The sequence below is a fragment of the Ovis canadensis genome, chromosome 1, assembly GCF_042477335.2.
Source record: "Ovis canadensis isolate MfBH-ARS-UI-01 breed Bighorn chromosome 1, ARS-UI_OviCan_v2, whole genome shotgun sequence".
NCBI lineage: Eukaryota > Metazoa > Chordata > Mammalia > Artiodactyla > Bovidae > Ovis > Ovis canadensis.
Window position 1 is genome coordinate 52927610 of NC_091245.1, and position 25438 is coordinate 52953047.

General features: G+C 34.7%; 1 protein-coding gene across 1 annotated transcript in view; it reads left to right on the forward strand.

The window, feature by feature from the left end:
• Nucleotides 1-25438, forward strand: part of MSH4 (mutS homolog 4) — an 86721-nt gene that overhangs the window by 44518 nt on the left and 16765 nt on the right. Inside the window, exons 9-17 of the mRNA XM_069594877.1 lie at nucleotides 753-827; nucleotides 3474-3538; nucleotides 4596-4765; nucleotides 12489-12625; nucleotides 13615-13718; nucleotides 14942-15066; nucleotides 17516-17716; nucleotides 22315-22433; nucleotides 23953-24081. Coding sequence (XP_069450978.1) covers nucleotides 753-827; nucleotides 3474-3538; nucleotides 4596-4765; nucleotides 12489-12625; nucleotides 13615-13718; nucleotides 14942-15066; nucleotides 17516-17716; nucleotides 22315-22433; nucleotides 23953-24081 — 1125 coding nt within the window. The remainder of the gene's footprint in view (nucleotides 1-752; nucleotides 828-3473; nucleotides 3539-4595; nucleotides 4766-12488; nucleotides 12626-13614; nucleotides 13719-14941; nucleotides 15067-17515; nucleotides 17717-22314; nucleotides 22434-23952; nucleotides 24082-25438) is intronic.

The following is a 25438-nucleotide window of genomic DNA, read 5'->3' on the forward strand; positions in this document are numbered from 1 at the left end:
CGCTTGCTACTCAATGATAAGGTTTTGATGAGTCTGCAAGCAATTGATTTACTATGGTGGTTTCCCTGGTGGCTCAGATAGGAAAGAATCTGCCTGCAATACGGGAGACATGGGCTCGATCCCTGGGTTGGGAAAATCCCCTGGAGAAGGGATAGGCTTCCCACTCCAGTATTCTTGCCTGGAGAATGTCATGGACAGAGGAGCATGGTGGGCTACAGTCCTTGGGGCCTCAAAGAGTCGGACATGACTGAGAGACTTAAGCACAGCACATCATGCTTCCTTCATGTCTTATATATATCTTCTGTGCAGTCAAACCTATCTGCCAATGATAATCTATATTTGTCTCCATTCCCCACCGCTAACATCACCACGTCAGTTCTTCCTCAGATCATCAGGCATTGAGATTCTTATATAGAGTGCCTTATATTCATAGTTCACAGTGGGTAGGGTTCACACTCCCATGAGAATCTTAATGCCACTGCTCCTCTGACAGGATTTAAAGCTCAGAAAGTAATGCAAGCAGTGGAGAGTGTCTGTAAATACAGATGAAACTGCTTGCTTACCTACCAGTCACTTCCTGGTGTGTGGCCTGGTTCCTACTAGGCCATTGATGACCCTGGACCTAGGTGGTTCTCCTGCCTAGGTTAATAAATAAAAATGTTTGGAAAATGTAGGTGTGGAATGTTCAAAAGGAAAATTCATTCACATATTAAGTATTTACGGTGTCCACATTTGGATTTTTGTCTGAATAGGTTAATGCAGCTGAATCAAAGATAACAAATTTAATATACCTAAAACATACCTTGGAACTTGTGGATCCTTTAAAGGTAATTTATATATGTGTGACTTATACAAAACATGTCTAGCATCAGTTTTTTAAAAGTTTTTGTTTTGAAAAAATTTCACATTTAGAGTGTTTTAAGAATAGAATAATGAATTTCCATCTTTTCTCTCTTTCCACACACGGCACACACACATATTATTATCTTTATTATTACTCTTAATGAACAATTTGAGAATGAATTGCATTCTAAAGTGCATACGTCCTATGAACAAAGATGTTCTCTAGCATCACTACAATATAATTTAAAAATTCAGGATATCTAATGCGGATAAAATACTATTGCAGTTGACTATTGCACAGCATGAGGGTCAGGGCACCAACCCTCCCTACAGTTTTGGAATTCCACCTATAACTTACTGTTGCTCTTTGTATATTCAGCTCCTCAGTGTCCACAGTTCCCCCATATCTGCAGTTCTACATCTATAAATTCAGTCAACTGCAGATCATGTGGTACTGTAGTATTTACTATTGAAAAAAATCCACCCATGAGTGGACCTGCACAGATACTTCAAACCCGTATTGTTCAAGGATTAACTGTAAACTATGCATAGCCTATACTGTATTCACATTTTTCCAGTCGTTCTAATATTGTTCTTTATGGTAATTTTTTTTTCCCCTAATAGAGGATCCAGTCCAGGACCAGACATTGTATTTAATGTCATGGTTCTTTATACTTCTGAAAAGTTTTTCAGCCTTTTTTTGTCTTTCATGATACTAACATCTTGTAGAGTAAGGGCCAGTTGGTTAATAGGATATTCCTGTTTGTGTGATTGTTTCTTCATGATTAAATTTGGCTTATACATATTTGACAGTAGTACTCTGTGAGCAATGTTGTATTTTGCTCAGTATCAAGAGGCACATGTCACTTTTTCCTTCTTGGTGATAATAACTTTGATCAATTACTTCACTATAAAGTTACAAGTAATCTGTGGAGAGATACCTTGAGACTGGGTAAATTTACTGGTCCTTGTCAAACTTTCACCCCTTGATTTTGGTATTTATTAATGACTCTTACCTGACATAACTGATGGTTACAAAATGGTGATTTTTCTCATCTATTTTTAAATTCTATATGGTGTAAAACATTTGAAAAACTTTGAATTAAAAGACAAAGAAGAATCACTTTTTAAAAATAAAAAATAATGAAAAGTGTAGAAAAATTTTGTTATAAACTTTATTCTACTACAGACACATACAACAGTTTGGCAAAATATTTCAAAAGTGTTGTCATCTTTCTTAGAATGAAAGAAGTATAATAAATCATCCCCCCAAACTGATAGCTGATGAAACACAAAATTTCAAACTTTGATATATCTAAGGCAAAGTCAAAATGACAAAGTTAGGAAAATGTTATCACAAATGACAGAAAATCTTTCTATTATCATAAAACTTATGTAATTTTATGAGAAAATACTGGTGTGCCAATGGAAATGTGGAAAATGCCAAAAAATGGAACCAAGTAGTTAATAAGTAGTATCAAAAAATGTTCAACCTTACTAGTCAAAGAAATGCAAATTAATAGTTTTTTTCTTAATGGATTCAACTTACTGCTAATGTGAGAACAATGAGACAGGCAATTTCATAGATAGCTGGTAGGAGTAAAAATTATGCATACCTTATAGGAATGCTTTATGACATATATCATATGTTTTGATGCTGTTCAAAACATCAGACATCAAAACATTCTAGAAATCTATTCAAAAGAACTGTTAAGAAATGTTGACCAATATTTATGTCCAGTGATGGTCATTGCAGCATTGTTTATATTACTGTACATGGTGTAGAACTGTAATAATTAGGGGAAATGACTATTTACTTTCCACAGGTGGAATATTATGACTTATTAAAAATGTTTACCATAAAGGGTTTCTAATGCTTATGATGTAGTATTAAGTGGTGGAGAAAAGGATCATATAATGATATAAATTTTTGATATGAAAAAGTGATAGCATATATACCATAATACTTGTCTTTGGAGGTATGATAGAATAATAAATGTGTTTCTTTATGCTTTTATGAATTACTTGTTTTGTTGGTATGCAAATATTATTTTTCTAATAAAAACCAAAAAAGTTACTTTTGCCATTGTCTCATAGAAAACTAAAATAAGGTAAAAATCAGATTGTCTATATTTTCTACTGTTTTCTGTTTATTCAAATAGTGACAACACATAGTTTCCATTAAGCAAAATAAGAATCCCTACTTTTGTCATATAAGAATGGAGAACTTGCTCTATTTACCAACATGCAAAACACTTTTTTAGTTTAATGTACATTTAACCCACATTTTGGAATTATACATAGAATACTCAGAATATATAATGATAACTGTTTAAGTTACTATTGACAATAAGTAGTTTAAAGTTAGTGATTAGTTAGGAGACAAGAAAAATAAGTCATAATAGTAAACCAGTGGATGATACTGTTTAGCCATGTGCTCTTTATCTGAAAATGGGCCAGGTACAATGTTTTCACCTGCATACATAAAATATCTTTTATGAGTATATAAATAAGAAAATGAAGCAAGAAAGTACTTGGTAAAATGTAAAGTACTAAACAAGTCTAAATGTTTTGTTTCAATAATGTTGTAATTTATTATCCTTAACTATGTTTATCTTATTCTTTAATAGATTACTCTGAAGAACTGTAACACACCTTTATTAAGAGCTTATTATGGTTCCTTGGAAGATAAGAGGTCTTTGTCATTCAACTGTTAATAAAATAGCAGATTATTCCTTTCTTCCTGATCTTTACTGATTTTAAGAACTCTATTTGTATTCTGTAGGACAATTACTTAAGTGTTGGTTAACAAAAACTTTATTTATTAAAAATTTATTTATATATTATATTTTATAAATAAAGATAGGGTAACAGCATAATTTTTGTTAGTAGACAATTAGAATAGCATTAAAAATTGGAATCATGCAAAATTTTGATGTTTCTTTTTTAAGCTATTCTCCATGGAAAAACTTGCAAATCTAAAAATATATTAGTCTCTTATGTTAAATCATAAGGACCTAATTAACAAAAATAGTCTGTATGAATACTGAGTAATATCTAATTACAGTTTAATTTTAGTATTGTCTTTAGCAGTGGCACCTTGTTTCTTGACCAAAAAGACTCATGATACTTAAAAACGGTTATTTTATTGATTCAAGATTCTCACCTTGTGTGAGGTCACAAAATGAGGTTAATAATATAACTGAATTATTACAGATAGATATAGAACAGAATAAAATAAAAGGTTAGGAAAATAGGTATTATCAGACTTATAGTTTGCATGATCACTATAGTAAGTTGTTATAGTGTCTCACAATATGTTTGGTCTCTTCTTGCCCCACCTGAGGGCAAGGACCCTATGTTAATTCTTTGACTCCCTGCACCTAACACAATGCTCATGGTATAAGTAAATGTTAAATGAGCCAATGAGCACGAAACCAGAATTTTATAATAGTGATTCAGGGATATATTTTTATATTCACACACACAATTAGTTTGTATAGTTTGGGAGATCTACTAGCCATTGTAGGATTATCCTTGGTGATGTCATTTTTTTAGGGAAGTACTTAGGACTGACAAAATAGTTTAAAATTGGTGTAGTCAGAGTCCTAACTTATATAGTTTCATATCTATATTATTTAACTATTTATTTGCAAAATGATTTTCAACAATAATTTTAAGAATATATGGTATTTGCTATCATTAACATATTCAAATTGCAAATTAAAATAACTGACTAATTTCATTTTCAGGTTTGGAATCATACTTGACAAGATTAAAACAGTAATTAATGATGATGCAAGATACATGAAGGGATGCCTGAACATGAGGACTCAGAAGTGCTATGCAGTGAGGTCTAACATAAATGAATTTCTTGACATAGCCAGAAGAACATATACAGAGATTGTAGATGACATAGCAGGTAGTTTAAGTACTTGAGCATGTGTTTTCTGATTTTTAGACATAAAGCTAACTGTTTTAGGACATGCTTTTTTTTTTGCTGATGATATTAACCAGGCATAGTTTAATTTTATTTTTTGTTACCATAACAACAGATAAGATTAAAATGTATTATTGTCTAAGGAGCCTTTAAAAAAAAATAAAGATCTCAAAATGTTAAAATGTATCACTTCTTTTCTCCAAAGTTAAATATAGAGTGTCTTCAAATTTAAATATAGGGTTACATGAAAGCTTGGAGAGTAGTTTTTACCTTAGTACAATGTTGCATATAAATTACGTGAAAAATACTGTCTATCAGTGCTAATGAGTTTCAGTGGAGGAAGAGATATTTTTGTCTGGGACAGGCAGTATTTGCAAGCCAGTACAGTAATTCATTTAATGAGTTTATTAATCTCCTAGTAAATATAGTAAAAAATCCTAGTAAAATCTCTTAGTAAAAAATCTCCTAGGTACTGGGAATACATAGTGAACAGAACAAATTCCCTGTCCTCATAAAGCTATAATAATAGTAGAGACAGGTAATAAACACACAAACATATTTATGTATATATATGTGTGTATCCATATTGCTATATAAAGTATATTAATTATATATAGTGCATAATTTCACATAGATATAAGGTAAATGAAGAAAAAATAGAGGGATCAGAGAATGACTGGGTGTGGAGGCATACAAGATGGGAATGTTTTTAGTACATAAAATAGCCTAAAAAGGAATTCCACCCCCTCTTTCTTTTTTTGTACTTTAGTTTAGTACAAACTAAAGCACAATGGCCTGAAGAAACCTTAGAGGATGAGTGAGCAAATTTGTTAGGATGGAATAAGGCATTCCCTTATAGAACTAGTAAGAGATAATATGGTCAGAAATGTAGTCTGGGGATCAGAATTTAGTTTTTGAAGGTCAGTTTGGAGGTTTTTCCCAAGGAGAATGTAGAGGCAGTGAGATATTTTTGCTCTGTGGAGTGAAATTGATCAGGAAGATGTGTTGAATGAGTTTGAATGGAGCAACGGAAAGAGGAACTATTTTAAGCTACCACAAGTTAACACAGCAGGTGTATATGAGGAAAGAGAAATATGAAGGTTAAAGGAAGAATTGATAAGAGTTAATCATTGAGTAGATATGGCCATGGTAAAGTAAAGAGAGATGTAGCCACTGGTGCTAATTGAAATGATTAGCCGGAGAATGATGATACTACTGAGAAAAACAAGAAAATTCTTTGACGAACCATTTTGAGGAATAAAACTGTCAGTTTTTTCAAGTAATATTCAAATAGTTAATGGTCATCATGTTAAAAATATAAATTTAGAAATTTAAAACTCTGTAGTGAGTGTGCAATTGATAGGAAGATTTGGACGTTTTAGGAATTTTATGTGATGAAACACCGATTTCCTTTTTGGAATATTTTGCCTTGTAAAGTATGCTTTTTAGAGGGAATTTCTTATTGTGAATTAATTATTGAAATAATTTATATAACTTTCTTCCTTTTATTTTCTTTCTAGCTTTACTGAGATAATTTATATACAGCACTGTATAAGTTTACAGTATACATCATAATAATTTGATTTATATACCTCACGAAATGATTATCACAATAAGTTTAATGAACATCTACGCTAATATGGATATAAAATTAAATAATAAAATAATATTTTTTCCTGTGATAAGAACTCTTAGAAATTACTTTGTTAACAACTTACATATATAACGTGTGTGCATGGCTGTGTGCGTCCATGTGCTCAGTTGCTTAGTGGTGTCCTCTTAGTGAACTGTAGGCAGCCATGTACAGCAGTGTTAATTATGCTTATCATGTTGTTCATTGCATCTTTAGTACTTACTTATAACTAGAATTTGTGCTTTTTGACTGCCTTTGTCTAATCCCCTTTCCCCTTACCCCTGCCTCTGGTAACCTCAAATCTGATCTCTTTTTTTCTGAGTTTTTTTTTTTTTTTTTAAGAATAATTGTCTTACAACATTATGTTAGTTCCTATTACACAAAATAGTGATTCACTATTTCTATACATTTCAAAATGATCGCCATGTCTAGTTATGATCTGTCACCATACAAAAATATTACATAGTTATTGACTGTGTTACCCACAGTGTACACATTTCATACTTGTGTGGCACCTGGAAATTTATACCTTTTAATTTCCCTCATTATTTCTTTCCCCTCCTTCCCTCTAACAACTACCTGATTGTTCTCTGTAGCTATGACTATGTTTCTGTTCAGTTATGTTTATTCTTTTGTTTTGTTTTCTAGATTCCACATATAAGTGAAATCATACAATATTTGTCTTTCTTTGTGTGGCTTATTTCACTTATCCATGTTATCACAAATGACAAGATTTCATTTTTTTATGGCTGATGTTAGCCAGGTGATAGCATAATACACACACACACACACACACACACACACACACATGCTTCCCTGGGTGGTTCAGTGTTAAAGAACCTGCCTGCCAATGCAGGAGATGAGGGTTTGATCCCTGGGAAGATCCCCTGGAGAAGGAAATGGCAACCTATTCCAGTACTGATTCCCTGTGAAATCCCTTGGACAGAGGAGGCTGGTGTGCTATAGTCTGTGGGGTCACAAAAAAGTTGGACATGACTTACCTACTGAACAACGACAAATACACATACCCACACACCACTTCTTTATTCATCTATTGATGGGCAGTAAGGTTGCTTTCATATTTTGGCTATTGTAAACAATGCTGCAACAAACAAAGGGATGTGTATTTTTATTTAATACCTAGGAGTGGAATTGCTGGATCACATGGTTAGTTCTATCTTTGATTTTTAAAAATATTTATTTTTATTGAAGTATAGTTGATTTACCTATTTTTAAGTTTTTGAGAACTCTCCACACTTTTCTGTGGCAGTTGCACCAATTTACATTCCCACCAACAGTGTACCAGGGTTTTGTTTTCTCCACATCTTCGCCAACACATGTTCTTTGTTGTCTTTTTTGGTAATAGTCATTCTATAGGTGTGAGGTGATATCTCATTGTGATTTTGATTTGCACTTTGGTGATGATTACTGATGTTGAGCATCTTTTCATGTGACTGTTGACCATCTGTATGTCTTCTCTGGGAAAATGTCTATTGAGATCTTCAGCCTGATTTTAAATGAATTTTTTTTTAATATTAAGTTGTATGAGTTCATTGTATATTTTGGATATTAACCCCTTATAAGATATATCATTGCAAATGTCTTCTCCCATTCAGTAGGCAGCCTTTGTGTTTTGTTAATGATTTTCTTCACTGTACGAAAGTTATTAGTTTGGTATAGTCCCATTTGTTTATTTGTGCTTTTATTTCCCTTGCATGAACAGACACATCCAAAAACGTATTACTAAGACTGATGTCAGAGCTTACTGCCTGTTTTCTTCTAGAAATTTTATAGTTTCCAGTTTTATATTTAAGTCTTTAATCCATTTTGAATTTATTTTTGCGCATGGTGTGAGAGTAGTCCAGTTTAATTCTTGTAGCTGTCTAGTTTTCCCACCACCATTTATTGAAGATGCTGTGTTTTCACTATTGTATATTTTTGCCTCCTTTGTCATAGGTTAATTGCCCGTATTAGTGTGCATTCATTACTGGGTTCTCTGTTCTTTTGATCTATGTGTCTGTTTTTGTGTTGGTATCATACTGTTTTGATTACTGGAGCTTTGCAGTATAGTTTGAAATCAAGAAACATGATACTTCCAGCTTTGTTTTTCTTTTTCTAGATTGTTTTGGCTGTTCAATGTCTTTTGTGTTTCCATACTAATTTTAGACTTATTCTGTGAAAAAGGCTAGTGATATTTTGATATGGATTGCAGCGAATCTAAACATTTTTTTCAGTACTATAGTCATTTTAGCAATATTAATTCTTCCAATCAGTGAACATGATATATCTTTCTATCCATGTTGTATTCAGTTTCTTTCATCTGTGTCTTATAGCTTTCTAAGTACAAATTAACAGATTTATGTATATTAATTTTGTATCCTGCAGTTTATTGAATTCATTGGTGGTTCTAATTTAACTCACGAATGTTTCTTTGATAGAGTCTGTAGGGTTTTCTATGTATAAAATCACACAAGTGAAACGAATATTAAGTAAACTCCAATATTCCTAACATAGAGGTTATACTGGGGGAAAACCACTAGACCATTCAGGTATGACCTAAATCAAATCCCTTATGATTATACAGTGGAAGTGAGAAATAGATTTAAGGGACTAGATCTGATAGATAGAGTGCCTGATGAATTATGGACGGAGGTTCGTGACATTGTACATGAGACAGGGATCAAGACCATCCCCATGGAAAAGAAATGCAAAAAAGCAAAATGGCTGTCTGGGGAGACCTTACAAATAGCTGTGAAAAGAAGAAAAGCAAAAAGCAAAGGAGAAAAGGAAAGATATAAGCATCTGAATGCAGAGTTCCAAAGAATAGCAAGAAGAGATTAGAAAGCCTTCCTCAGCGATCAATGCAAAGAAATAGAGGAAAAGAACAGAATGGGAAAGACTAGAGATATCATCAAGAAAGTTAGAGATACCAAGGGAACATTTCATGCAAAGATGGGCTTGATAAAGGACAGAAATGGTCTGGACCTAACAGAAGCAGAAGATATTAAGAAGAGGTGGCAAGACTATACAGAACTGTACAAAAAAGATCTTCACGACAAAGATAATCACGATGATCACTCATCTAGAGCCAGACATCCTGGAATGTGAAGTCAAGTGGACCTTATAAAGCATCACTAGGAACAAAGCTAATGGAGGTGGTGGAATTCCAGTGGAGCTATTCCAAATCCTGAAAGATGATACTGTGAAAGTGCTGCACTCAATATGCCAGCAAATTTGGAAAACTCAGCAGTGGCCACAGGACTGGAAAAGGTCAGTTTTCATTCCAATCCCAAAGAACGGCAATGACAAAGAATGCTCAGACTACTACACAATTGCACTCATCTCACATGGCAACCCACTCCAGTACTGTTGCCTGGAAACTCCCATGGATGGAGAAGGCTGGTGGGCTGCAGTCCATCGGGTCGCTGAGGGTTGGACATGACTGAGCGACTTCACTTTCACTTTTCACTTTCATGCATTGGAGAAAGAAATGGCAACCCACTCCAGTGTTCTTACCTAGAAAATCCCAGGGATGGGGGAGCCTGATGGGCTGCCATCTCTGGGGTTGCACAGAGTCGGACATGACTGCAGCGACTTAGCAGCAGCAGCAGCAGCACATGATAGTAAAGTAATGCTCAAAATTCTCCAAGCAAGGCTTCAGCAATACATGAACCGTGCACTTCCAGATGTTCGGGCTGGTTTTCAAAAAGGCAGAGGAACTAGAGATCAAATTGCCAACATCCGCTGGATCATGGAAAAAGCAAGAGAGTTCCAGAAAAGCATGTATTTCTACTTTATTGACTATGCCAAAGCCTTTGACTCTGTGGATCACAATAAACTGGAAAATTCTGAAAGAGATGGGAAAACCAGACCACCTGACCTGCCTCTTGAGAAACCTATATGCAGGTCAGGAAGCAACAGTTAGAACTGGATATGGAACAACAGACTGATTTCAAATAGGAAAAGCAGTACATCAAGGCTGTATATTCTTACCCTACTTATTTAACTTCTATGCAGAGTACATCATGAGAAATGCTGGGCTGGAAGAAGCACAAGCTGGAATCAAGATTGCGGGGAGAAATATCAATCACCTCAGATATGCAGATGACACCACCCTTATGGCAGAAAGTGAAGAGGAACTAAAAAGCCTCTTGATGAAAGTGAAAGAGGAGAATGAAAAAGTTGGCCTAAAGCTCAACATTCAGAAAACAAAGATCATGGCATCTGGTCCCATCACTTCATGGGAAATAGATGGAGAAACAGTAGAAACAGTGTCAGACTTTATTTTTGGGGGCTCCAAAATCACTGCAGATGGGGATTGCAGCCATGAAATTAAAAGACGTTTACTCCTTGGAAGGAAAGTTATGACCAACCTAGATAGCATATTGAAAAGCAGAGACATTACTTTGCCAACAAAGGTCCATCTAGTCGAGGCTATGGTTTTTCCTGTGGTCATGTGTGGATGTGAGAGTTGGACTGTAAAGAAAGCTGAGCGCTGAAGAATTGATGCTTTTGAACTGTGGTGTTGGACAAGACTCTTGAGAGTCCCTTGGAGTGCAAGGAGATCCAACCAGTCCATTCTAAAGAAGGTCAGTCCTGGGATTTCTTTGGAAGGAATGATGCTAAAAGTGAAACTGCAGTACTTTGGCCACCTCATGCAAAGAGTTGACTCATTGGAAAAGCCTCTGATGCTGGGGGGGGATTGGTGGCAGGAAGTGAAGGGGACGACAGAGGATGAGATGGCTGGATGGCATCACCTACTCAATGGATGTGAGTGTGAGTGTGAGTGAACTCCGGGAGTTGGTGATGGACAGGGAGGCCTGGCGTGCTGCAATTCATGGAGTCGAACACGACTGAGAGACTGAACTGAACTGAACTCTAGTTTTGGTTTTATTATTTTGGTTTTTGCAATTTCTTTACTTTCAAAATATTTCTCTGAATGACCACCTTTTTACTGTAGTGTTTTTTTCTTAAAAGAATACTTAACCACATATTTTAGATGTCAAAAATTGTTAGAGTTTAAAAGTATAACAAAGGAAACCTCATGCCCTATTGGTGGGAATGTAAATTGTTGCAGCCATTATGAAAAACAGTATAGAGTTTCCTTGAAAAAACTGAAAATAGAACTACCGTATGATCCAGCAATCATACTTCTGGGTATATATCCTGGAAAAACAAAAACTCTAATTTTGAAGATATATGCACTCCAGTGTTCCTAACAGCATGTTCCTAACAGACATGGTACAAACACAAGTGCCCATCTAGCTTAAGCAAATGTGGTATATATACAATAGAATATAATTAAGCCATAAAAAAGAACAATATTGACAGTTGCAGCAACATGGATGGACCTAGAAAATATTAGCCTTAGTGAAATAAGTCAGACAAAGGCAAATACTATATATCGCATTTATGTGACATAAATTAAAGATTTTAAAATTTAAAAAATAAAAAACTAAAATAAAAAAAAAATAAAAAATAAAAAAAAAATAAAAACCAATACAAATTAATCTATATGCAAAATGGGAGCAGACTCACAAACAGAAAACAGATTCATAATTACCAAAAAGGAGAGGGAAGGAGAGAGGGACAAATTAGGACTGTGGGATTAACAGATTCAAACTACTATACATAAAATAGATAAGTGGTAAGAATTTACTATATAACAGAGAAGTATATTCAGTCTGTAATAGCTTATAGTGGAATATAATCTGCAAAAAACCCTACCGAATCACTATGTTGTACATATGAAACTAATGCAGTATTTAAACCAACTCTGTGTGTGTGTGTGTGTGTGTGTGTGTGTGAGCGTGCGCGTGCGTGCACACTCTCTGTTGCCCAGTCGTGTCTGACTGCATCCCCATGGACTGTAGCCTGCCAAGCTCCTCTGTCCATGGGATTTCCCAGGCAAGAATACTGGACTGGGTTGTCATTTTCATATTTCGGTTAAAAGAAAAGAGTAATAAGAGCTTCCTACTTGTATATAAATAAAGAAAAGTTAGTGACTTTTTTAAACATGAAGAGTGATTTACTCACAACATTTTTTTTTTTTTTCTTGTTTCTGGCCACTAGGAATGATAACACAGCTTGCAGAAAAATACAGTCTTCCTTTAAGGACAAGTTTTAGCTCTGCTCGAGGATTTTTCATTCAGATGACTACAGATTGTACAGTCCTACCCAATGATCAACTTCCTTCTGAGTTTATTAAGGTTCATTTTAGAATTCTGGTTAGGAAATTATTGTTTCTGATTTTACAGAATTGCACTTACATATTTTCAGGCACTTATTGAGTATTACATGATAGGTTTCTGAATGTTCTGTATATTACTTCTCTTACTTCTACCCACCCACCTAACAACTTTACTAATCTAAGAGTGATTGAGAAGAGCTTTTAAGAGAAATACCAAACACAGTGTTTCCCACAATTCTAGGAGCTTGATAAGGGTAGTAAAGGAAAATGAAGACAGAAAATCCAAAAGGAATTTTTGATCAAAGAAGTTTGAAAAGTACTGTACCATTTCCTGTTTTAGGTTTTTCTCAGTGCACATCTACCTATTAAAGCTTTAAAAGTCCTAAAATAAAGAAATTTGCTTAATTTTTAAATATCAGTATTGCCAAATCTTTGGACCAGGGGAGTATTTTTTTATATATACGTTATTTCCTCCCCAGGATACTGATTTGGGAAAGTCTAACCCACTTTCATCTTTCTCTACCTGCAGGGAGTACCTTATGACAAAAACAAACCTTTCAGGTCTTTAAAATATATACTATATTATCCAGTAATAAGGGATGGGTGAAGTAAAAAAATGGGTCAAGAATTAGTAATGGGGTTAGAGACTGAGTGAAGTTTGGTTATGAGGCAAGGGCTAAGACAGGGGTCACAGATGTAGTGAAGGTTCCTATCTACCATACATATTACTACTTGGGAATGAGGTGTAATATTTTTTTTAACATTTCTACATGGCTGCTTTAAGAGCTGTAAAAATAGTCATGTCAGACAGACTAGGTTAAAATATTGTGCTTTAACTTGAGAAGTGATCTTTTCTCTTCTACAAACATTATTTGGGACTTTTTTGATGATACAGTTATCTCAAGAATTAAAGTGATTAACCTAAGTACCTATAATTCTGTTGTTTAAAATCTGTATGTTTTGCTTCATAAGAGTATGTATCTTGACATTTTTTTAATCTCCTAGCAGATTTCTAAAGTGAAAAATTCTTATAGCTTTACATCAGCAGATTTAATTAAAATGAATGAAAGATGCCAAGAGTCTTTGAGAGAAATCTATCACATGACTTATATGTAAGAGCATTTGAAATGTTTGAATACTGATTTAAATTGATTTGAGATACTTCGATACATTTCATTAACTGACTTTTTTTCTGGTTGCAGAAAATTGTAGTTATGAATGTTAACAAGGAAAGACCATTTCCTAGAAAAACAGTTAAAACTTTAAAGTCTGTCATTGTGATTGAGATCACTGAGCCTCACAGAACATTCAGGGCAAATCTAATTAAAACTGCCCCTCCCCCAAAATAAATCCATTATACTGGGTTATAGAAAAAGCCTGATACCCAGCCAAATATCCACATTTCATCAGTACTTCAGTCATCCTTTTAATACAGTTTTAAGAAATGTCATAATGACTTGAGCTTGAAATATCTCTAGTACCACTGATACTTCTGTAGTGTGTACTCCATCATGATATAGAAGTTGGCACATCTGGGCTTATTTGGGACTTCATTCAGTTTATTCTTTTTCTTTACCATGTAAGCTCTCAAGTTCTCATGACTTAGTACATATATAACAACATTATAATAGTGCCAGTATTTTATTGTTCATAAAACAGTAGCAATGTGTCTAGAAATAAGAACTAGGAAATTCAGAATTGCTGAGCTGAGACAATGAAGATAAATGTTAGATTTTCAGAACAATTTCAGAGCATAAATCAAAAAGATTATAAGATATAGTAAGATATAGCAGAACATATTTTCCCATGTAAGAGAAAAACTTTTATATTATGTCACAATATGGTAACTACCACATAAATAAGCATAAATAATTATGTAGTTAGGGTTGTATATGAGAGAGAGAAAGAGGGAGAGAGGATGGGTGAGAGAGAAAATACATAATAGCTTTTGTGTTAAATTTAACATTGCAAAAGCAAAATTATTAATAGATGGGATCTACTGATTGAAGTATAGTGAGGGTTTCATTTGACCTATAGAAAATATTTCTAATACTAAAAATTTATTCTATTAATAGTTAAGAAAAGCAGTCATTAAAAAAACTTGGTCTTAACACACCAGAAGATGGATTCTCTGCTGCTAAATAACTGACCTTGATTATGAGCTTCAGTTTCCTCATCTCTCAAATACGACAATAGAACAACAGACTTTATCTAGTGTACAACTCAACTGTCAATGTTATTTTACCTCAGGCAATGAATTTTATATTGTTTTATAATTATGTTCTATGCCCCTTTTTTAAAAGCACTATTTCTTTTATCAAACATGTACTTTCAGGATTGTGTGCAAACTGCTTAGTGAGATTTATGAGCATATTCATTGCTTATATAAACTGTCTGACACTGTGTCAATGCTGGATATGCTACTGTCATTTGCTCATGCCTGTACTCTTTCTGACTATGGTAAGTTATTTTCTTTGGAATAAATAGGTTGCATACTGAAATTTGTATTCCATTCAAGCAATTTTATGTAGCAATTATGAATGTTTTATATTTTTTTCCCTGATATATAGTCTCTTACCTATGGTCCTAGACTAAGACTCAAAATATAGAAAGTGAAATTACCCTTAAAATTTCTTTTAGAAGTCAAAAGATTATTTACTGAGAAATTGAGAAATTAGAAAAAAATACTGCAAGAAACTTTAAAGTCTTTCCTAAAATAAGAAAGACTATAGAGCTGTCTCTTTGGTGAAAATAATGATGATCCAAATTCATAAATTTCAAGTCTGAGGAAGCAGTGTGATGCTAATACTAACAGACATGACAGAAATAAACTCCTAAAAGTGAGCAGATGTGAGCATCCCAAGATCAATTATATCACTTATTTTTGTGTCCCAAGTCTATACTACAGGTCTTGAATATAAATGTTAAGCAATTTTCTAATGTTAAATGAATACTTCAAGTTAGCCCCCATCGCTTGAAATTTCTTATCCAAACTATCAGTATGCAAATTTTCATAACTTGTATATGATAATTTGGTTGAGTAATTGTGGGCTTAATAACATTAAATTTTTGGTTAAAATTAATAGTAGTATTTCCAAAACATTCTGTTAATTAATCTTTATGATGGAAAATGTGTTTTACAAAGGTTTTTTCATTTTTGATATTTCTGTATTTCTTATGGACGTATTAAATTTTTCAGTTGGTATTGTATAGGCCAAAACTTAATAGTTTTCTCAAATATTAAGATATTTGATGTTGTTCCATTTTGAGAGGGACTACCCTAAAACTCCAAACTTATAAGAAGTAAATTTTTGGTATTAAAAATGATTTAAATATAGTAAAAGTTTTCTTATTTTACTAATCAACCTCACTATTATAATGAATACTTTCAAGTTTATCCATGTGTTTCCTTGAGAGACATGTAGCATTTTAATTTTTACTTGTCTCTCACCTTCTTTGTGCTTTCTTCATCTTCAGTTCAGTTCAGTCACTCATTCGTGTCCGAGTCTTTGCAACCCCATGAATCGCAGCATTCCAGGCCTCCCTGTTCATCACCAACTCCTGGAGTTCACCCAAACTCATGTGCATCGAGTTGGTGATGCCATCCAGCCATCTCATCCTCTGTCATCCCCTTCTCCTCCTGCCCCCAATCCCTCCCAACATCAGAGTCTTTTCCAATGAGTCAGCTCTTCATATGAGGTGGCCGAAGTATTGGAGTTTTAGCCTCAGCATCAGTCCTTCCACTCAACACCCAGGACTGGTCTCATCTAGAATGGACTGGTTGGATCTCCTTACAGTCCAAGGGACTCTCAAGAGTCTTGTCCAACACCACAGTTCAAAAGCATCAATTCTTCAGCACTCAGCTTTCTTCACAGTCCAACTCTCACCACCATACATGACCACTGGAAAAACCATAGCCTCAACTAGATGGACCTTTGTTGGCAAAGTAATGTCTCTGCTTTTTAATGTGCTATCTAGGGACATAACTTTCCTTCCAAGGAGTAAGCATCTTTTAATTTCATGGCTGCAGTCACCATCTGCAGTGATTTTGGAGCCCAGAAAAATTGTCACTGTTTCCACTGTTTCCTCATCTATTTGCTATGAAGTGATGGGACCAGATGCCATGATCTTAGTTTTCTGAATGTTGAACTTTAAGCCAGCTTTTTCACTCTTCTCTTACACTTTCATCAAAAGGCTTTTTAGTTCCTCTTCACTTTCTGCCATAAGGGTGGTGTCATCTGCAAATCTGAGGTTATTGATATTTCTCCCGGCAATCTTGATTCCAGCTTGTGCTTCTTCCAGCCCAGTGTTTCTCATGATGTACTCTGCATATAAGTTAAATAAGGAGGATGACTTAGAAAGCATCTATAGAAACCTGATCATTATTTCTTTCTACAAAATTAACAAAATCTTTTGTATCTGTTTTTTCTATCCTCTGAGAATACTTTTTAGACAAAATTTCTGTAAGTTTGGATGTAAAATTGTGTTTTTATTTGGTTTTGTTCTATTTTCAGACCTCATTTGAAAAGCTAAGTATGCCAAATTTGAAATAATGCTTAAGGCGAGGATTAAGTAAATGTGCAATTTTAGAGTCCTTGAAATTAATTGTTATTTTTAAATAGCTAGTTGATTCCTTTTAATTTACACAAATCTGAAAATGTTATGAACTCTTTTGGAGCCCTGAACAATGACAGGACCAAAATCATATTTTTTCTGGAAAAGAATTTAAGTTCTGATGTGAGTAGACTATGCCAGTTATCATTTGGAAGGACTGAAGAAAAAATAATAATAACATTGTTCCAGATTGACTCTAGTAAAGTCACTAAAGTATAAACAGTATGTACACACCACAAAATCTTTTAAGTATAAATATATTAATCTTTCAAAACCATTTTATTTTTCTCTTTAGTTCGGCCAGAGTTTACTGATACTTTAGCAATCAAGCAGGGGTGGCATCCCATTCTTGAAAGAATATCTGTGGAAAAACCTGTCGCTAACAATACCTATATTACAGAAGGGAGTAATTTTTTTATCATAACTGGACCAAATATGAGTGGGAAATCCACATATTTGAAACAGATTGCTCTTTGTCAGATTATGGCCCAAATTGGTAAGTTACATGTTTACTTTATGGTTATCAGTTCTGCTCCCTCTTTAAAATATCTCATGCCCAGTATTTTAGATCATATATATGTATATATATATGGACCATAACTTTTACAATTTGGTATTTATTAAGCTCTATCCAGATTGGATTATATTGTACTGAAAATCTTGTGGGATATAATAGAAATAGAAGCTTCTTTATTATAGTTATTAATGTGTATCAACTATTAGTAAATTGAATTGTATAATTATCTGAGATTCAAAAACTTTGTTGAAAGAGAAAGTGGTACAAGTAGCAGAAACTACTGCCTTTAATAACTCATATAAGATTTTTCCCAAAATTGTAACATTGGGCACAGAAACATTTCCTTTACTTAATTTAAGGTTTACCAATAACTTAGTTTTAACAACTGCTGTGTTACACTTATGTGTGCATACAGTTCAGTTCAGTCGTTCAGTTGTGTCCAACTCTTTGTGACTGTGTAAATGACTGTCAGTGTCCCAACATTGTTATGGATTTCTTGGCATCGAGACACAACTCACCTTTTATCTCTAAAAATTGGGTTCATGGAGACCGATGTTAATCGGAGACCAGATGACTGGTCAGTCTGGGATAATTTTGGTTCACCTCACCCTCTGGAATTGGCAATGTCTGGAGACATTTTTAGTTGTCACAACTGAGGGGAGTATAAAATCCAGTTCAGTTGCTCAGTTGTGTCCTACTCTTTGTGACCCCATGGACTGCAGCACTCCAGGCTTGCCTGTCCATCACCAACTCCCAGAGCTTGCTCAAACTCATGTCCATCAAGTCAGTGATTCCATCCAACCATCTCATCCTCTGTCTTCCCCTTCTCCTGCTGTCTTCAATCTTTCCCAGCATCAGGGTCTTTTCTATTGAGTCATTTTTTTGCATCAGATGGCCAAAGTATTACACCTTCAGCTTTAGCATCAGTCCTTCCAACAAATACTCAGCACTGATTTCCTTTAGGATTGACTAGTTTGATCTCCTTGAAGACCAAGGGACTCTCAAAAATATTCTCCAACACCACAGTTCAAAAGCATCAATTTTTTGGTGTTCAGTTTTCGTTATGGTCCAACTCTCACATCCATACATGACTACTGGAAAAACCATAGCTTTGACTATATGGACATTTGTCAGCAAAGTAATGTCTCTGCTTCAATATGTTTTCTAGGTTTGTCATAGCTTTTCTTCCAAAGAGCAATCTTGTCTTTTCATTCATGGCTACAGTCACCATCTGCAGTGATTTTAGAACCCCCCAAAATAGTATCTTACTGTTTCTATTGTTCCCCCATCTATTTGCCATGAATTAATGGGAACAGATGCCATAATCTTAGTTTTCTGAATGTTGAGTTTGAAGCCAGCTTTTTCCTTTTCCTTTTTCACCTTCATCATGAGGGTCTTTAGTTCCTCTTCACCTTCTGCCGTAAGGGTGGTGTCATCTGCATATCTGAGGTTGTTGATATTTCTCCCAGCAATCTTGATTCTGGCTTGTACTTAAGCCTGGCATTTCACATGATGTACTCTGCATATAAGTTAAATAAGCAGGGTGACAACATACAGCCTTGACATACTCCTTTCCCGATTTGGAATCAGTCCGTTGTTCCATGTCCAGTTCTAACTGTTTCTTTTTGACCTGCATATAGCTTTCTCAAGAGGCAGGTAAGGTGGTCTGGTATTCCTATCTCTTTAAGAATTTTCCATTTTTTTGTGATCTGTGCAGTTAAAGGCTTTAGCATAGTTAGTGAAACAGAAGTAGATGTTAATGGAATTCTCTTCCTTTTCTATGATCCAATGGATGTTGACAATTTGATCTCTGGTTACTCTGCCTTTTCTAAATCCAGCTTGAACATCTGGAAGTTCTCAGTTCACTATTGTTGAAGCCTGGCTTGGGCAATTTTGAGATTCCTTTACTAGCGTGTGAGAAGAGTGCAGTTGTGTTGTAGTTTGATCATTCTTTGGCATTGCCTTTCTTAGGGACTGGGATGAAAACTGATCTTTTCCAATCCTGTGGCCACTCCTGAGTTTTCCAAATCTGTTGGCATATTGGGTGTAGCACTTTCACGGCCTCATCTTTTAGTATTTGAAATAGCTCAGCTGGAATTCTATCACCTCCACTAGGTTTGTCTGTAGTGATGCTTCCTAAGGCCTGCTTGACTTCACATTCCAGGTTGTCTGGCTCTAGGTGAGTTAGTGATCACACCATTGTGGTTATCTGGGTCATTAAGATCTTTTTTGTATAATATCCAGGGTTGCTGCTAAATATTCTATAATTCACAGGGGAACCATCTTCCTTTACCCCCCTCCCTGCCTCAGCCCACATACATGCTCAAGAAAGTGCAACCCTTGATGTGATTGAAAAACCTTGGTTTAATGTAATGGATTTTAAGGGAAATGCAGAATAGTAATATCGATCCTAGTGCAAATATCCCTTACTACTGAGAAAGAAAATCAGAAGTGAGTGAATGAATGAATAAAGAGTATGTATTTTATTAAATTTAAAAGGCTATCTTAGATAACTTCCGTTCCCTTATAAGAATACTGATTCATATCTGAGACAATAATCTTACTTCTGTTTGAATAGTTATGAGTTCCAGCCTTTAAAAAACAGGCGGTCTAATTTTTGTGTAGTTATAATTGTTAAAACATTCATTATACTGAATTAAAATTTGACTGTATAGAACTTCTACTCATTAGTCCTCATTCTTAACTTCTGTGCATTTCAGAACAATCTGTTATATCCTAAGAACAGGCTGTCAGATATTTGAAGAAAATTACTATTACTCTGCTTCTCTTGTCACGATCTTTGAATTCCTAAAAGTATGCAGTATCTTATAAAATCTGATTATAAAGGAAATAGTAGGACTCAAAAAGCATGGAAGTTGAGAATATAGGCTTTGGAGCTAGACCTAGTTTTTGTAGTTACTGGTTGTGTGATCTTAGGCAAATACTTAACTTCCTTAGTTTTTCTATCTGTAAATGAAAAATATAATAGTACCTATGTCTAAGAATTGTTGTAAAGATTAAACTACTCTATGTTCTACAAAGCGAAAAAAAACCCTAAGCCTCTGGACTCCTTGTAGCTCCTTAGGAATATCATGCTGTTTACACACACACACACACACACACAATGCTATGGTCTTAAGGGAAGGGTATGAGAGAAAATAGAGATAAGAGCATGTTCTAAAGCACAGAAGCAATAAACAGCATGACATTCCCAAGTAGCTACAAGGAGTTCAAAGGCTTAGTAGTTCTTTTGCTTTGTAAAATAAAGAGTGACTGTGAGAAGTGGCAGGCTTAAAGCTGGAGAGATGGGCAGAAGTCAGGTTGTGAAGGGCCTTAGGCATTTAATGGAGGAGAGAGAACCTTATCCAGATATCTATAGGGAGCTATAGATGTTTTAGCAAGAGAATGGCATAATTGGATTTGAGTTTTAGATAGATCACTTTGGCTATTGTAAGGTTAGAGAAGAGCCAGATTAGATGCAAAGTACCAGCCAGCAGGCTTCTGTGATATGATGATAAGATATGTTAAGAGCCTTTTTAGTGGAGGTAAGAGAGAAGGGAAAATATGAACCATATGCACCATATACGCTATATTCTGTACTTGGTACTTTCACATTTATTTTTCCTATGTGATCATTTTGGCAATCCTGTGAGAATGTTGTATTTATTTGCTCTCTGAGATGTCATCATAATTGCTATTGTTATTATTATTATCTGCATTGATATTAATATTATCTGAACTTTTGCTTTCTCTTCCTGCTATTCTTTATTATGCAAAAGTAGATCCTATTTTCACCCTTGTCTTTGTTTTAAATCCTGGAATAATCTGGCTTTGTTTCTTCACTCTCATTATTTCACATTTTGTCTATACAGAGTTCTGTATATTTGACACTTTTTTCATTTAACTATTTGTATATTTTTATCTTCTTATGGTTTTAGAATGCTTTTTGTATCCCATTTTGTATAGCGATAGATATAAATAATAAGATTAATCTGTTTTCAAGAGATGAATATTTTAGGTTAGTTAGCCTGATATTTCTCACACAGAAACCGTCTTGTGAATAAAAATTCACCTTAATAAAAAATTTAATGTTTTGCATTCATTCTAATTGTAGATGGTTCTGTATTTTTCTAACAACTAGTTCTTAATATACCTTTCTATAATGATTTTATCAACTTGAGCTTCATAAGCATTTCCTTCAGATTTTCATACTTTGAATATTCTCATCTGACTATACTATTTAATAATTTTTATCAAATTTATAACAAATCTTTCTTATGTACTCAAATATGTATTATCTTTTTTCCACTTCCAAATAACTTTGTACAATAGGTAGGGTAAGCATTTCCATTTTATATAGTTAGGAAGATGAAGCTGGGAGAATTTAAGTTCTGTCCAAGGTTGTAAAATAAATGACAGAGCTGGGGCCATGCCTTCTAATTCCATATCTTGTGATCTTTCCACCACATTAATCCTTAGATAGGCTACTAAATAATCTGAGTTGGTAGAAAGTGCAGTGTTAGTAGTGCTTATATTTTATAAAAGCATCTCAGTTTACTTTGACTTATATTTTATAGGATCATATGTTCCAGCAGAATATTCTTCCTTTAGAATTGCTGAACAAATTTTTACAAGAATAAGTACTGATGACGATATCGAAACAAATTCATCAACATTTATGAAGGAAATGAAAGAGGTACCTGATTTCAACTTTCCTTATGTTAAAAACATATTGAATTATCCTACTAATGGTCAATTATAACATAAGAAAGTATTTTTGTATTAAAGCTTGCAGATGTGTTTATACTCCTCTACAAGAGCCAGAGGGCAGTCAAAGACAGCTTCCTAATTTCTGTCTTATGTGGAAATAGAAGTAAATGATTTATTGAAAAATACAGCTTTAAAGAAAAAGCTAGTGTTACTGAATGATAAAAACATGCTTTCATGTTTTTATATGGAATATATAAAAGACTTCAGAAGGCAATGACCTGTTCAGAAACACTGTGCATAGTTAGGCTTGATTTTAAAATAAAAGATCACTGTGTTAAAAGGTTTTTTAAAAATCACCCTTTTTGTGCTCTTGTGGAATTTTCACTTCCTATGCCAAAGTATGTATCAGCACCTATTTTTGATCTGAGCACATGTCAAGTAAACTTGAAGGGTTAAAGGAATTCAGTATAGCTTTTGGCCTGTCTTTAGTAGGTATAGGTTATTGGATCATTGTACAGTTGACTAATTTTCTTTAGATAGACAGGGAATAAAGGTATCATTTACTCACTGTATGTGATATTTATATAATTATTTAGTATGTATTGAATAATGATGGGGGAATATAGCAATAGACTAGGTGCTTGAGGCATATTTTTAAATGGTCCTAGCTCTCAAGAAGCTTAGTCCCATGGAAAGGTAAAATGGCCATGATGGTTAACAGTTGTGTCATAACATAAGTCTGTATCAGGCATGATTTAAATTTATTTTACTCAGAAATCAATGGACTTGGCTGCTTTTTTCTAAACATTTATTTTCATTTTTACTGGCTACAGAAATGTTAACTGAGAGATAGTTTAGAATGTTTATGAGGGCAATTGATTCATCATAGCTCAGTTGGTAAAGAATCTGCCTGCAATGTAGGAAACCCCGGTTGGATTCCTGGGTCAGGAAGATCGGCTGGAGAAGGGATAGGCTACCATTCCAGCACTCTTGGACTTCCCTGTAGCTCAGCTGGTAGAGAATATGCCTGCAATGCAGGAAACCTGGATTCTGTCTCTGGGTTGGGAAGATCCTCTTGAGAAGAGAAAGGCTACTCACTCCAGTATTCTGGCCTGGAGAATTCCATGAGCTGTATAGTCCATGGGGTCGCAGTGTCAGACATGACTGAGCAATTTTCTCTTAAACAAGAAAATGACCATCTTTGTGCTTTATTTAAACATTTAATTCATTGCTTTATTTCACTGTATCTGATTCATCAATATTTTAGATAATGGTTATTTACTCTATGCATATGTCTATTTATATACATATCAGCTATTCTATTGGAATTATTAGTAATGAAATTTTTAGAAAGAAAAGCAATGTGTTAGTTTCTGCACAGCGAGTTTTCTCTGTCAAAATATATTTCAAATGAACTAATAAAGGAACTGGATTTTTCTTCATTTTTTGGTATAATAGTGACAGCTATTTGGTTGCAATGAATAATTTAGGAATTATATTTTCAGATAGCATATATTCTACATAATGCTAATGACAAGTCACTCATATTAATTGATGAACTTGGCAGAGGTACTAATACAGAAGAAGGTATTGGCATTTGTTATGCTGTTTGTGAACATCTGCTGAGCTTAAAGGTATTCCTCTCTATTTATTTTAAATACACTAATTTTGAGTCCTTTAAACAATTTTTTTATTGAAAGAAAAAATTTTTAAATCGTATAGTCTTTAAAATTATATCAGTTCAGTTCAGTCACTCAGTCGTGTCCAACTCTTTGCGACTCCATGAATCACAGCACTCCAGGCCTCACTGTCCATCGCAAACTCCCGGAGTTCACTCAAACTCATGTCCATCGAGTCGGTGATGCCATCCAGCCATCTCATCCTCTGTTGTCCCCTTCTTCTCCCACCTTAAATCTTTCCCAGCATCAGGATCTTTTCAAATAAGTCAACTCTTCACATGAGGTGGCCAAAGCACTGGAGTTTCAGCTTCAGCATCAGTCCCTCGAATGAACACCCAGGAATGATCTCCTTTAGGATGGACTGGTTGGATCTCTGCAGTCCAAAGGAGTCTTCTCCAACACCACAGTTCAAAAGCATGAATTCTTCAGCGCTCAGCTTTCTTCACAGTCCAATTCTCACATCCGTACATGACCACTGGAAAAACCATAGCCTTGACTAGACGGACCTTTGTTGGCAAAGTAATATCTCTGCTTTTCAATATGCTATCTAGGTTGGTCATAACTTTCCTTCCAAGGAGTAAGTGTCTTTTTATTTCATGGCTGCAATCACCATCTGCAGTGATTTTGGAGCCCCCAAACAGAAAGTCAGCCACTGTTTCCACTGTTTCCCCATCTATTTCCCAAGAAGTGATCGGACCAGATGCTATGATGTTAGTTTTCTAAATGTTGAGCTTTAAGCCAACTTTTTCCCTCTCCTCTTTCACTTTCATCAAGAGGCTTTTTACTTCCTCTTCATTTTCTGCCATAAGGGTGGTGTCATCTGCATATCTGAGGTTATTGATATTTCTACCAGCAATCTTGATTCCAGCTTATGCTTCTTCCAGCCCAGCGTTTCTCATGACGTACTCTGCATAAAAGTTAAATAAGCAGGGTGACAACATACAGCCTTGACGTACTCCTTTTCCTATTTGGAAGCAGTCTGTTGTTCCGTGTCCAGTTCTAACTGTTGCTTCCTGACCTGCATATAGGTTTCTCAGGAGGCAGGTCAGGTGGTCTGGGATTCCCATCTCTTTCAGAATTTTCCACAGTTTATTGTGATCCACACAGTCAAAGGCTTTGGCATAGTCAATAAAGCAGAAATAGATTTTTTCTAGAACTCTCTTGCTTTTTCCATGATCCAGCGGATGTTGGCAATTTGATCTCTGGTTCCTCTGCCTTTTCGAAAACCATTTTGAACATCTGGAAGTTTGTGTTTCACGTATTGCTGAATCCTGGCTTGGAGAATTTTGAGCATTACTTTACTAGCGTGTGA